At 39.8% G+C, this 13,240-nt stretch overlaps 1 protein-coding gene across 3 annotated transcripts in view; it reads left to right on the forward strand.

The window, feature by feature from the left end:
- Window positions 1-962: 962 nt before the first annotated feature.
- Window positions 963-13,240, forward strand: part of agk (acylglycerol kinase) — a 47,608-nt gene continuing 35,330 nt past the window's right edge. The window contains exons 1-4 of one of the 3 annotated variants that reach the window (XM_073059335.1): window positions 1,026-1,164; window positions 1,874-2,043; window positions 5,080-5,119; window positions 12,623-12,702. In XM_073059335.1, the coding sequence (XP_072915436.1) occupies window positions 5,104-5,119; window positions 12,623-12,702 (96 nt within the window). In that variant the 5' untranslated portion in view covers window positions 1,026-1,164; window positions 1,874-2,043; window positions 5,080-5,103. Of the gene's footprint in view, window positions 1,165-1,873; window positions 2,044-5,079; window positions 5,120-12,622; window positions 12,703-13,240 lie in introns of all 3 variants that reach the window. The other 2 variants (XM_073059333.1, XM_073059334.1) reach the window with 2 other exon arrangements.

A 13,240-nucleotide genomic window follows, 5' to 3' on the forward strand; every position in this document is an offset into this window, starting at 1 on the left:
AGGTGCAGAAGCCTGAAGGCACACACTCAGCGATTCAGGAACAACTTCTTCCCCTCTGCCATCAGATTTCTGAAAGGACACAGATCACAATGCCTCTACCCTCCCCTCACCATTTCCCATCCCCTTGCCCTCTCTCATGTTATCTCCTTGTCCGCCCATCCCATCTCTCTGGTGTTCCTTCCCCTTTTTCTTTCTTCCATGGTCTTCTGTGTCTTTCATCAATCAACTTCCTAGCTCTTTGCTTCATCACCCTCCCCTCCAAATTTCACCTACCGCCTGGCGTTTCTCTCTCCCCTCCCGCCACCTTTCAAATCTAATCCTCAGTTTTTTTTCTCTCTCCCACCCTGCTGAAGGGACTCGGCCCGAAATGTCGACTGTACTTTTTTCCATAGATGCTGTCTGGCCTGCTGAGTTCCTCCAGCATTTTGTGTGTTGCTCGGATTTCCAGCATCTGCAGATTTTCTGTTGTTACTCTTTTATTTCTGTTTTGCACTACTTATTTAACTATTATAAACTATATATAAACTAAATGACGGTAGCATATATATTTACAGTAATTCTATTTTTTCTCTATATTATTATGTATTGCATTGTGCTGCTGTCGCAAAATTAACAAATTTCATGACATACACCGGTGATATTAAACTTGATTCTGATATTAAAAAATTATGCTACTTAACTCCAGACTGTTCGATTATCCATGTTTCTTAAGTAAGCTTTTATTTCTAAACTAAATGTACTGAGAACGTTTCCTGTTCCCATACAATATGATGTATGGTATAAATTATTGGAATTCAAAATATTTTATAAATATTGTGAACTGTAATAAACATCTTTAATGTACTTCCTCTGAGACTCGGTGTCTGCGCGAAGGTTCCCATTGCCGTTCCCTTTGCTTGGTGGAACATATTGTGGAGACTCCGGGTTGTCGCCGGACAAATCTACAGGCGGAACCGATTTCCACGTGAGCCGGCGGAAGATTTATGCCGGGACCCGGAGGGCAGCGTGGGGTTGCTGTCAAGGTTCTCGTCTCTGTCCCACTGCTGTTCCTGTTCCCGAAACCATGGCAAAGCTGCTGAAGACCCTCCGCAATCATTGGAAGAAAACTGCGGTAGCGGTTTGCGCACTCGGCTGGGGAGTGAACTGGATGCACAACCGGCACCGGTACTGACTGCAATACATGGCCCATTGCAGCATAATAGTTCGTGTGTAATTAGGGCGATTAGCCAGTAAATGTCATAGTCAGAGTTAAAGCTTACTCCAGTTTTAGAATTACATCCTCTTCAAATACTCAACAAGTTCCATTCTAAACAGAAGATTCTGCAGATGCTGAAAATTCTGTGCAATAGACACATTCACTCACTCAGTGGAGGGGGAGATCCTTCGGAATTGGAAAGGAAGGGGACAGAAGCCCAAATAAGCTGGGGTGGTCTGGTGGAAGGGAAGTATTGTATACAAGCTGGTGGGTGATAGGTGCGAGGGATGCTGTGTGGTAGGGGTTCCTTTCTAATATTTGGTAGACACAGCAATAGTAGTCATGTAAATTGGGATTTGGCTAGCATTGCTTGTTTGCATGTGGGTGTTTGGTGGCTTATTGGTAAAATTTTGGGCCACAAGTTACAGATACTGGATTTTGACCAGGAATTTTGACGGGATCAAGGAAGGATGGCAGGCTGCTTTTTATCTTGTGTTTGGTGGAAATGTATCCAGTATCACAACAACGTTTAGGATTGCTAATTCAGAGCAGGTATTTGGTTATTGTTTGTTAGTGAGGCTCAGCCTGAAGAGATTCTCTGTGATCACAGTGATTAAGAATGTCTACTCCACCTGTCTTGTTTTTGTTTAAGAAACATCTTTTCCTCTCTCATCTTAGTCTTATTTGAATGAGAATTCATGCATTTTGGAAAAGATGACAACTCTGTGTCTACTACCCTGTTGTGGTCATCCTGAGGTCCGGTATACAGAGGACAGTTACAAGTTCACCAGATTGTAATGATGTGCAGGCAAAATTGGGCCCAGACAAGCAGATTTTTCCCTCTACTTGTGAGTAATGAATCAGGAATGTTGGTGTAAAAGAGCTTCCTAATCTCATTATTAAAATTCTGGGTGTAATTTTAAAATTGTACTGTCTTCACAACTCCACTCATTATCTGAGGAAACAGTCATTTTGCAGTTATTCTGTTGATTTTTTAAAAATCTTAAATGATGTTAAATTGCTCCTCCATTTTTGAGATAGAACAAAATACAAAAGTACTAAAGATTACTTAAGCTGTTCTTCTAATTTAACACTTTGAGGCCTTGTTTGTGTTCCAGTGAATTAACATTAAATTTCCTCTTGGAAAAGTGAACATTTCGTGTGAGTTGTTCCTAAAGTACACTTTCTTTTAAAAGAGATTCAGTGCGATAACAGGTCCCTTCAAGCTCAACAAACCCACTCTGCCCAATTACATCCATGTGACCAATTAACCTATTAACCAGTCTGGCCTTCAGATGTGTGAGGAAACCGGGGTACCTGGAGGAAGCCTACATGGTCACAGAGAGAACGTGCAAACTCCTTACAGACAGCAGTGGGGATTAAACCCAGTCACTGGCACTATAATAGTGTTACACTAACGACTGTACTGTAGGGCCGCCGCAATATTCACATAGAGTCTAACTGAGGCTCTGCAGTACTGAAGTGTAGCTTACTCAAATCCCACTGACTTAAGGAACACTTCTGTTAGCTATTTTGGTTGCCTTTTGAACCAATGCATTAATTCTTAGAATGTTGTGAACATCTATAGCAAAATCTCTTTACAAATGCAAAATACTGCAGACTAGAATAAAATAGAATAAAATAAAAGATCCTTTGGTACGATGTTTCTGTTATCTAATTATTTTTTAAATAGTTTAGGCCTAAATATTTTTTTCAAATCTACTATATTAATGTTACCAGACACTTTTAAAGATGTTTGTATATTTGACATCGGGATCTTTTCAATTCTGAAAAGTATTGGGAGCAATATACCTAACACATTTCTATTTATCATCCAAAAGTGTGTTACTTCACATTTCATTATTTTAAAATTCTTCAGTATTGCTTCTAATCATTTTGCTAATCTGGTGCATAGTACCCTGAAGTGCACAGTATTCTCATCGCTATCTACTATGTTACCATATTTCCCATTTCCTAACCTTGCATTGTCATTCCCTATATTACAAATGCAATCCTTTACCCTTCCATTGGCCTTGAGCTTCTACATGGTTCCTGATGTTCTAAGTTTTCTTTTTGGAACCTAAAATTCACAAATTTTATCATTATCTACTCGAAACTTAATAAAAAAGATTGAGAAAGGAAGAATTGATAGAAGAGACTCAAAATTGGCATGTTCATAAAAGGCAGAGGGTAGTGCTGGAGGGATGTTATTCTGACTGGAGGTCTGTGACCAGTGCCATTCTGCAAGGACCAGTGTTGGGACCTCTGTTTGTGATAAGTAAATAATTTGAGCATAAAGGCGAGTGAGCTGATTAATAAGTTGGCAGATGACACAAAATTAGGGAGAGTTGAAAAGAGTGAAGGAGATTGTTAAATAATTTGGCAGGATACAGGCCAGCTGGAAATGTGGGCCAAGAAATGGCAGACGGAGTTTATTCCAGGCAAATGCACTTTGGTACGTATAATGCAAAAGGAAAGAATACATTCAATGGTAGGATCCTGAGGAGCATCGATGCACAGAGTGGTCCTGGGGTGCTAGTCCATGGCTTCCTGTAAGTGGCAACAGAACTCGATGGGTTAGTAAAGAAGGTGTATGCCATACTTGCTTTCATCAGTAATGCTTGTTGATTACAAAAGTAAGGAAATCGTGTCGCAGTTGTATTTAACTTTGGTTAGGCCACATCTGGAGTACTGCATGCAGTTCTCATCGCTGCATTACCAAAAGCATGTGTGGAGGCTTTGGAGAGGATGCAGAGCAGTTTCACCAGGATGCTGCCTGGATTAGAAAATATGTGCTAAAAGGAGACAATATTGGATTGTTGATAGATGTTAATAGATGTATAGAAAATGATGAGGGGCCTGGGATAAATAGTCAGAATCTTTCTCCCTGGGTGGAAATATCAAATATTATATGCATAGATTTAAGGTAGGGAGGGGGGTAAATTTAAGGAAGGTATGTGATGCAGGTTTTCTTTACAAATGGTGGGTACCTGGAGTGTGCTGCCTGGACAAGTAGTGGAAGCAGGTGCAATAACAATGAATAAGAGGCGCATGAACAGCAGGGAATAGGATGACTGAGACCACATGTGGGCAGATGGCATCACGGTCAGCACAGACAGTGCAGGCTGAAGGGCCTGTTCCTGTGCTGCAGTGTTCTGTTATGAGATTGATTTGGTCAAACTTCCCACACTGAGCTCATAAATAACAATTTTGCTCATTAATTAAATCTCTCAATGTCCTGTTATTATGTGAGTTGTTTTGAGGTGACTTCAGCCTGTTTGCAGCTCCCTTGTCATATTTGACCTGAGATGAGCTTTGGACATATACCCACAAAGGCTGCCTATTTTCATTCTCGGTGATGTTACCAAACAGTTCAATCTCAGCTTGTTTTGCTTCTGATAAACTCCGGACTTGTCAATTCCAGTGCACCTGTCAGCATCCACACTCACGGGGATGGGGAGCCAACAGGTGGATTTGTGTGATGTGTCAGCAGGAACAGGCTAGGCCCAAATCTTAAAGTAATTTAGTTTTGTACTTCCATAATCAAATTATATGTGGAGACATAGTAATGATGTAGCCACAGGAGTGATGATTGTAGTTGATTTCTAGGAGTGGTGAACCTGGACAACAGTAAAACGTTCCATTGATTTATGACGTCGTCTTCTCAAGGGAGCAGGTGTAATTTTGCAGAAGCTGACGAAGTTCATACAAGAAAATTAATTAAAACATTTGAAGGTTGTTACAGGTAAAATGTTAAACAGAAAAATAAGAGTAAAATACTTTCTCCTAAAGATTTGTAGTTGCTTGATTAATAAGTATTTTCAGCACGAATTGGTCTGAAGGTTATTACAGTGCCCTAACAGGTCTTTTTATGTTTAATTCAGAGACGATCTCTTGCGTAGGGCGGCATGTCAAGAAGCACAGGTATGGCAAACTCAAATTACACATTTTCTTCCTGGCTTGTTAACCTCTCTGATCAAACCACATTTTATTGCACTAATCGAGCAAATTTTCATCTCCAGTCATTACAGTGGAAATCATGTGATTTCCCTGGGCAACCAATCGGCAAGGCAAGATCTGCTTTAACTTTGTAGCAGAGGCATGTTGGATAACCTAATCAGATGTGTTCCCTAAACTGTAACTCCACAAGGAATATATAGCAATTGTGTTGCTTGGTTATGTATTTGGAAGAAGACACCATGTGGCTATTATTTACACTTATCTCTGTATCTTTTTAAGAGTTACTTGCATACTATTCAGTAGGGAGTTTGTTGTGTTCTATGTAAAGAAAAGTATAGGGATGGTGTTTAAAAATATTCACAAAATGTAAATGGGAGTAACATAAAGCTAATTTTGAAATTTCTCTGATTATTTTCAGTAACTTCATTCTCAATTCAAATTCCATTTGCCTTGCACCTCTCTGTTAATGAATCAGTTTTTCCTCTGACTGGAAATTATGGTTATATATCACTTTTCGAGATGAGTTAAACTCCAGCATCATTACAGATAAATAGTACTTATACACCATATCCCCGTTATGTGTGTCTTCAGACAATGCATTTTCACAGTTGTGCATCGAGCCTGTTTCTACCAACTTCTCCTTAAATGCGTCCAAAACTCACAGTTATGCGTGTATGTGTGGTGGAGTCTGCGGGGCTGTTGACCGACCAGTATTGTGTCGGATGAAACGAACTGCTTTCCCACCAAAACAAGCCTCACAGTCTCACTCCCACCAGTCTCGCATTGGTAGTGGCAGCGTGTGGATGTGCGATCTTGCGCTCTTAACCTTTTGTTGTTATTACCTATGGTGCAGTGATTTTGTGCTTGAAATATTTAACCATGCCTCCTAAGCGTCCTATGTCAAGTCCAGGGCCATCAGTCAAGCGGCAGAGAACCGCTTTAACACTTGAAAAATGTTGGAAATTATAAATAGGGCTGCATCAGGTGAAGGTAACACAGCTCTGGGACGCTACTTCGGCCTGCGTGAGTCCACGATCAGGAACATAAAGAAAAATGCTGAGAAAATAAAAAGTGCAGTGATTGATTCATCTCAAGTGTCTTCAAAGATTGTTACCAAAGTGCGTCACCCAATTATGACAAAAATGGAGAAAATATTGAGTTTGTGCTTTGAGCATGAAACAAAGAAAAAAGCAACATTCACTGCCAATCATCTTCATGTGAAAGCTTTGGAAATTTATGGACGCCTTTGTTCAGAGGCTAGTGAGGAAGTGTCAAGTGATATTATTAGCTTTAATGCAAGTAGGGGATGGTTTACTAAGTTTGTTAATCATCAGAGGCTTCACAACTTAGCTGTGCGTGGTGAGCAGGCTGGTGCTGACCACAAAGCTGCTGGACACTACCCTGTGCAGTTGCGGGCTATGATAGCTGAGTTAATAAGTGTGGATGACCTTCTGCATTTAACTCAGACTGAAGGTGATAACCACAATGAAGAAGAAAGTGTCGAGTTACAGGTGAAGGATTTTACAGTGAAGCAACTGGCAGGATTTTTTAAGGCTGGGGAACACTTGACACAAATGGCGATGGACAAGGACCCAAGTTTAGAGTCAGCATTTCAGTCATTCCTGCAGTCAGTCCTTCTTCCCTACAAGCAAATGTATGCTGAAAAACAAAATGCTGCCAAGCAAACAACCCTCACTACTTTCTTCAAACCGGTCATCCACACCAACTCCACCTCCACCTGAGCACTCCACATTTGTCGCATCTCCTGCTACTGACAGTTCTGAAAGTTCCACTAACTTGCCAGGGAGTTCTGTGAGTTTTCCTTCACCCCTTGCTGTCCTTGATGATCCCGACAACCCACAACCATCCACCTCATCCATGTAAAGCTGCCCAACACCACTGCACAGCCACTCATCTCCCGGAGCCTAGGTGACAGTGTACACCCTAGTATGTTAACTTTCTATGATTTATTGTGTTGAGTATTACCTTAAATTGATGAAATATAATATGAATGTTGCCTTGTGGTTCTGCTTTTGTGTTGTATTGGTATGAAAATGTGAATAAATTACAGATAAAACCTATTTAGGAAGCCCTCCATACCACATCCCTATTTTCTCCATTTAAATAATTATTCACACAATGCGTTTCCATACTATGTGTCGACTGTGAGGAACATATCCCTCGCATATAATGGGGATAGGGTGTATTAATGTTATTTAATTATCATGGCCTGTTCTGTGCTGTTTCTCTAAATCCTCGACAGTGCAATAAAAGAATGCTTATAAGCCAGTTGCCCTGCCCCCATCTTGGATGAAACACTTTTAGAATATTTCAATTTCTTGAGATGTAAGGGCATAACACATCTAATGTGCTTCTGGGTAATTGGTTTCTCTTCTGTTTTGATTATGTCTGGATTTAGTATCATAAGGGCGCTCCTAAAGTTTTGTGTATACAGTAAGTATGCTCACCACTAATCCAGTTGGGTGCTGGAATTACCTTGTGGCTTTTCAATGCTTCCAACAGACATTCACGTGCAGCGTGTTAGAATGACTGCATTCTGGCAGGTGCAGCAGCAGACTGGCTGCCAGGGACCCACTCAAACCACATCGTGGTAACTTGTTTTGCAGTAGCCCAGCTGATCGATCCACAGAATATAGAGATAATCATAGGTTAAGACTTTGTTTTGTTCAATCAAAAAGTAAGGAACTGTCTGCCAACAGTCTACCTGAGCTGGTAGCAAAATCATACTCAAAGAGAAAAGATTAGTTTTGAACCAATACCAAGTAATTGTAGGAAAACTGTAGTTTTCCTATCAATTTTGAGTCGTATGCCCTGCATTGTTCTCTATCATGAATTGGTAAAATTTACTTAATAATTTCTTATTCATTTACATTTTTGACCTATTTATTTTTGGATGATAGGAATAATGCAAGGGATGATCTTACAGTATCCAGTTTATGTAATGCGGGATTCTCATGGCTTAACACCAGCAGTTGTTCTGAGCTTGGGCATTTAACAGATTAATTGCCCTTTTCAATTCAGAATATGACTGAGGCTACCAATCATAAACCCTGGGTGATATTGAGGTGGATCAGAAATCTATTGCTTTGTAGTTTGGTGTGTCTATATTCACCATAGTTATTCATTTTGACATTAAAATATGACCTATTAGTTCAGATGTCTGTTGAATGATATTAAAAATTGAAATGTACAGGTGAGGGAACACTTACCTAAACATCAAAAGAGCACATCATGGAGGCAGTTGTTACCATCGTATCCTGGTCTACTCTATTTCATTGAATTTTGCTTTGTTGTGCCACTTTAACTGAACTATCTCTGTCTTCTGAAGAATGAGAGCTGCTATTTTTAGCTGTTGGTAGACTACTAAGATTCTTCTGTCAGTGATATGTCAGACCCACAAGTATGGAATCAACTGAGATAATTCAGTACTTTTTTCTGTATTTCTATGAACATTTATGCCAGGGGTAGGCAACCTATGGCCCACAGGCCAGATCTGGCCCGCGAACAAATATTGGGACACTATGCTTATCCGAACTGTGAGTGATTTTTCCTTATTCTGAGTGTTTCACGCAACCACACTGATGGACATGCATGGCGTCTTGCTACACTGGCCTCAGGTTCCGTTTTGTTCCAAACCAAACACAGGTATATATGAATAACGGGAAGGCAGACTACCTTATTAATATGTATTAGAAACTGTCCATGCACGTGCAGGTTTTCAGATCGGAGTGTTCAAATTTGTAAACAGAAACATCATCACTGTTTTTACAAGAAATACTCGCTGAATATCCAGATAGTTATGTGTGCTACGAACCTTGTTGAATAACTCGTGTTTCGAAATAAAATTGAAAAAAAATTCCAATGGCAATGAATGCAAAACGCAGGAAGGTAGACACTGAGTGCCGAAATTTCCAAGACACTTGGGCACTAGATTACTTCTTCATCGAGCAAGCTGGGAAACCAGTTTGTCTCATCTGCCTAGAAAACGTTGCTGTGAAGAAGGTGGCAAATACCAGGCGACATTACGAGACCCGCCATAGTGGAAATTTTAACAAGCTTACTGGGCAAGCAAGGAAAGATGAAGTTGAATGAATGAAGGCTAGTTTTGGAGACGGAACCTAATTTTTTGCCAAGAAAAGCAGTGAAAATGAAGGCCATGCCAGCTACGAAGTCTCAAAATGTATTGCAGAAAAAATGAAGCCTTTTACAGATGGAGAGTTTGTCAAAGAATGTGGACCATGCAAAAAAGATGGTGTCATTGTTTGGCAGCAGTTATCTGTGTAAGCAATTATTTTCAAAAATGAAGCACTGAGAACCATTTGAGAACAAGATTGACTGATGCCCATCTGGATAATGTCTTGCTCTTGGCATCAACAAGTCTGACACCCAATATTGAGAAGCTTTCAAGCAACAAACAGCATCAAGTTTCACATTGATTTATCAACTGTTTGCATTAAAATTTTCTTTTTTATTATACTTAATTGACCACCATTCAATGCATCATGTTCATAGGTTTTACGTTTAAAGATTTTTTGTGTCCTTTTAATAGATTCAAAAGGTGCCTTGATTGAAATAAATTGCAACTAAATTGAGTTCTTTGATTACTAATTGGCATCCTTGGTTAAGCACAAATGATTTTCTAGCATGCATTATTCATTAATTTGAGGCAAAGCATAACTAGATGTATTTAAATGGATAATTTCCATATTTCAAGTTATTTATGGCATTTATCTTGCCCACCGTCCGCTCACTAATACGCGATCTGGCCCACAAAGGCAAAAAAGTTGCCCTTCAGCCCAATTCATTCATGCCAACCAACATACCTATCTGAGCTAGTCCCATGTGCCTGTGTTTGGCTGTAACCCGCTAAACCAGTGGATTCCACGGACCCCTCAGTTAATGGTAGGTGTCATTGCATAAAAAAAGTTGGGACTCCCTGCTCTAAACCTTTCCTCTCCATGTACTTGTCCAAATGTCAATTAAATGTTGTAATTGTACCCACCTCTGTCATTTCCTCTGGCAGCATGTTCCACATACCCTGTACCTTCAGTGTAGGAAATATTTGCTCTTTTTAAAATCTTTCCCCTCTCACTTTAAACCTATGCTTTCAACTTTTGGAATCCATTATCATGGGGAAAAGACTATGACTATTCACCTTATTTATGCCCCTCATGATTTTATAAACCTCTACCTTGTCATCCCTTGCCCTCTTGCATTCCAGGGTAAAAAAGGTTTTGACTATCCAGCTTCTTACAACACAAACTCTTCAGTCCAGGTAACATCCCGCAATACATATTTGGTCCTTTTCCAGTTTGATGTCATTCTTCCAACCAGATTTGTATATGTTACGCCATATGTAATCTTACCAATACCTTGTAAACTGTAACATGACCTTGGAGCTCTTGTACTCAGTATCCTAACCAATGAAGGTAATTATGCCAAACACTTTCTGCACCACCCTGTCTGCCTGTGTCACCACCTTGCCCAAAGTATATCCCTTGAGTCTCCGTTCTACAACTCTTCCCAGAGCCCTACCATATACTGTGCAGGACCTGCCCTGATTTTTGTCTTATCAAAAAGCAACATCTCACTTTTAACTTTTAATCACCAGCTGCCATTCCTTGGTCCGCTGGACCAGTTCATCAAAATCCCTTTGTAATCTTAAATAACTTTGTTCACAGTCTACTATTCCACCATAAGACATAGGGGCAAAATTAAGCCCTTTGACTCATCGAGTCTGCTCTGCCATTCCATCATGGCTGATATATTATCCCTTCAATCCCATTCTTCTGCAGTCTCCCATAACCTTTGACACCCTGATTAATCAAGCACCTATCAACCTCTGCTTTAAATATACTGAAGGATTTTGCCTCCACAGCTGTGTGTGGCAGTGAATTCCACAGATTCTCTGGCTAAAGAAACGCCTTAACTCTGATCAAAATGGACGTCCCCCTGTTCTGAAATAGTGCGCACTAGTCCTAGATTCTCCCACTATATGAAAAATCCTGCCCTCATCCACTCTGTCTAGGCCTTTCAATAGGTTTCACAAGACCCACCTCCATTCTTCTATATTCCAGTGAGTACAGGCCCAGAGCCATCAAACACTCCTCCTATGTTAACCTTTTCATTCCTGAAAACATTCTCATGAGCCTCCTCTGGACCCTCTCCAATGATAGCACGTCTTTTCTGAGATAAGAGGCTCAGAACTGCTCCCATTACTCCAGTATGCCTTATAAAGCCTCAGCTTGCCATCCTTGCTCTTATATTCTAATGCTCTTGAAATGAATGTGAACCTTGCATTTGCCTTCTTTGTCACCAACTCAACCTGCAAGTTGACGTTGCCCATTCCCCCAATTGAACTCCTTCTGCAGGCTCCCTGCTTCCTCGACACCTCTTGCCTCTACACCTGTCTTTGTGTTGTCCTCAAACTTAGCCACAAAACCAATCATCGACATATAATGTGAAAAGAAGCGGTCCAACACTGGCTCCTGTGGTACTTCACTAGACGCCAGCTGTCAATTAGAAAACCCCCTTTTATCCCTACTCTTTCCCTCCTGCCAGTCAGCCAATCTTCTGTCCATGCTAGTTACCCAATTACCTTCTCCTTAATATAGCAAATATACTCACTATTGCCTCCAACACCTTGAATTTCTGGCACACTTGGTGTCTACCACAGTGAAGATTGACGCAAAATACTTACATTAAAATTTCTTTGTCCCCTATTGATATCTCTCCAGTGTAATTTTCTAGCTCATCTATCTTTTACTCTTTATATACATGAAAAATACTTTTCATATCCTCTTATTTTATTGGCTAGCTTTTCAATCTTATAACTTCCCATTGATTTTTGCTATATTATATGTCCTCTTATTTCCTTTTATGCTGTTTTTGACTTCTTTTGTCAGCTGCTTTTTCTGCTGTCATCCTCCTAGTGTCCTTTTGCTATCAACTTTAGCCTCTTTCATGCCCCTGGAATTCCCTTTACTCCACTGTAATACTGATAAATCTGACTTTATTTTCTCCCTCTCAAACCAGTGGGGTGAATTCCATCATATTATTCCATCGTTCCATCCGATGAGACTTGTTCTTTTCTACCAGCTCCCACCTTGCAACATTGTCTGTCTCTCTCACTCACTATTTCAAATTTATTATCACCAAGAACCTGAATCTTGATAGCATCTGTAACATATAACTTCTAAATTTTAGTTCAGCTTAATTATGTAGCTTTTCTTGAGTGAGTCTGATACCTTCTGTTCAATTTATTTAGAGTTTCAGTAGAGCGCTGTAATCTCATGTCCACAGTCCATGGATAACGACTGGACAGAATCCCACATTATTGTTGTGAAAAACAGTTGTCTAGTTTATTGATTTGATGTGCTTTTTTTTTTTGTTTTGGGTCAGTTGATTATGCATTTCCTTTAACAACCTGCCTGTCTTCCTGTTCAGGTATTTGGAAACCAGCTTCTGCCTGTCACTACAAAGGTGAAGAAAGCCACTGTCTTTCTCAATCCTGCTGCTTGCAAAGGGTAAGACATTTTATTGAAATTGGTCCTTCCCATTGTTTAAAGGGTGTCAAAAGTCCTGATTATTTTATAGAGATACAGGACATTATTAGTGCATTTTATCATCTAGTAGGCATATAAGATTATTTTTAATAGCTATGTTGCTATAATTTTAGTCTGCGTTATCATAACAGTAAAATGCTTTAGACTTTTTTTTTTACTTAAAAGTTCTTTCTACCAACTCTACCTGAATAACTTATCAATTTTTCAGCTGGAGTGTTGGAATTATCTGACCTTTTATAAAGTCAAATGTTACAATAGCAGAATGTAATCCCTCTGTCACCAAATGTATTACATCACAGAATCAGAGTTAGAAGCCTGGATAGACACAGCCTAGTTATTAAAGTGCACTTAAGTCCTGAAGATTTCAATATTTTAAATTGCTTTTAATTGGAAATAAAGTTTTACCCTGCACCATACAAGAGTTGCACAGCTTTGGTTTTTCGAAGTGTTTCGGAAACAATGAAATGTTGTTGTGATTAAAAACAGGAAGTGCTGGAAA

The sequence above is a fragment of the Hemitrygon akajei genome, chromosome 10, assembly GCF_048418815.1.
Source record: "Hemitrygon akajei chromosome 10, sHemAka1.3, whole genome shotgun sequence".
NCBI lineage: Eukaryota > Metazoa > Chordata > Chondrichthyes > Myliobatiformes > Dasyatidae > Hemitrygon > Hemitrygon akajei.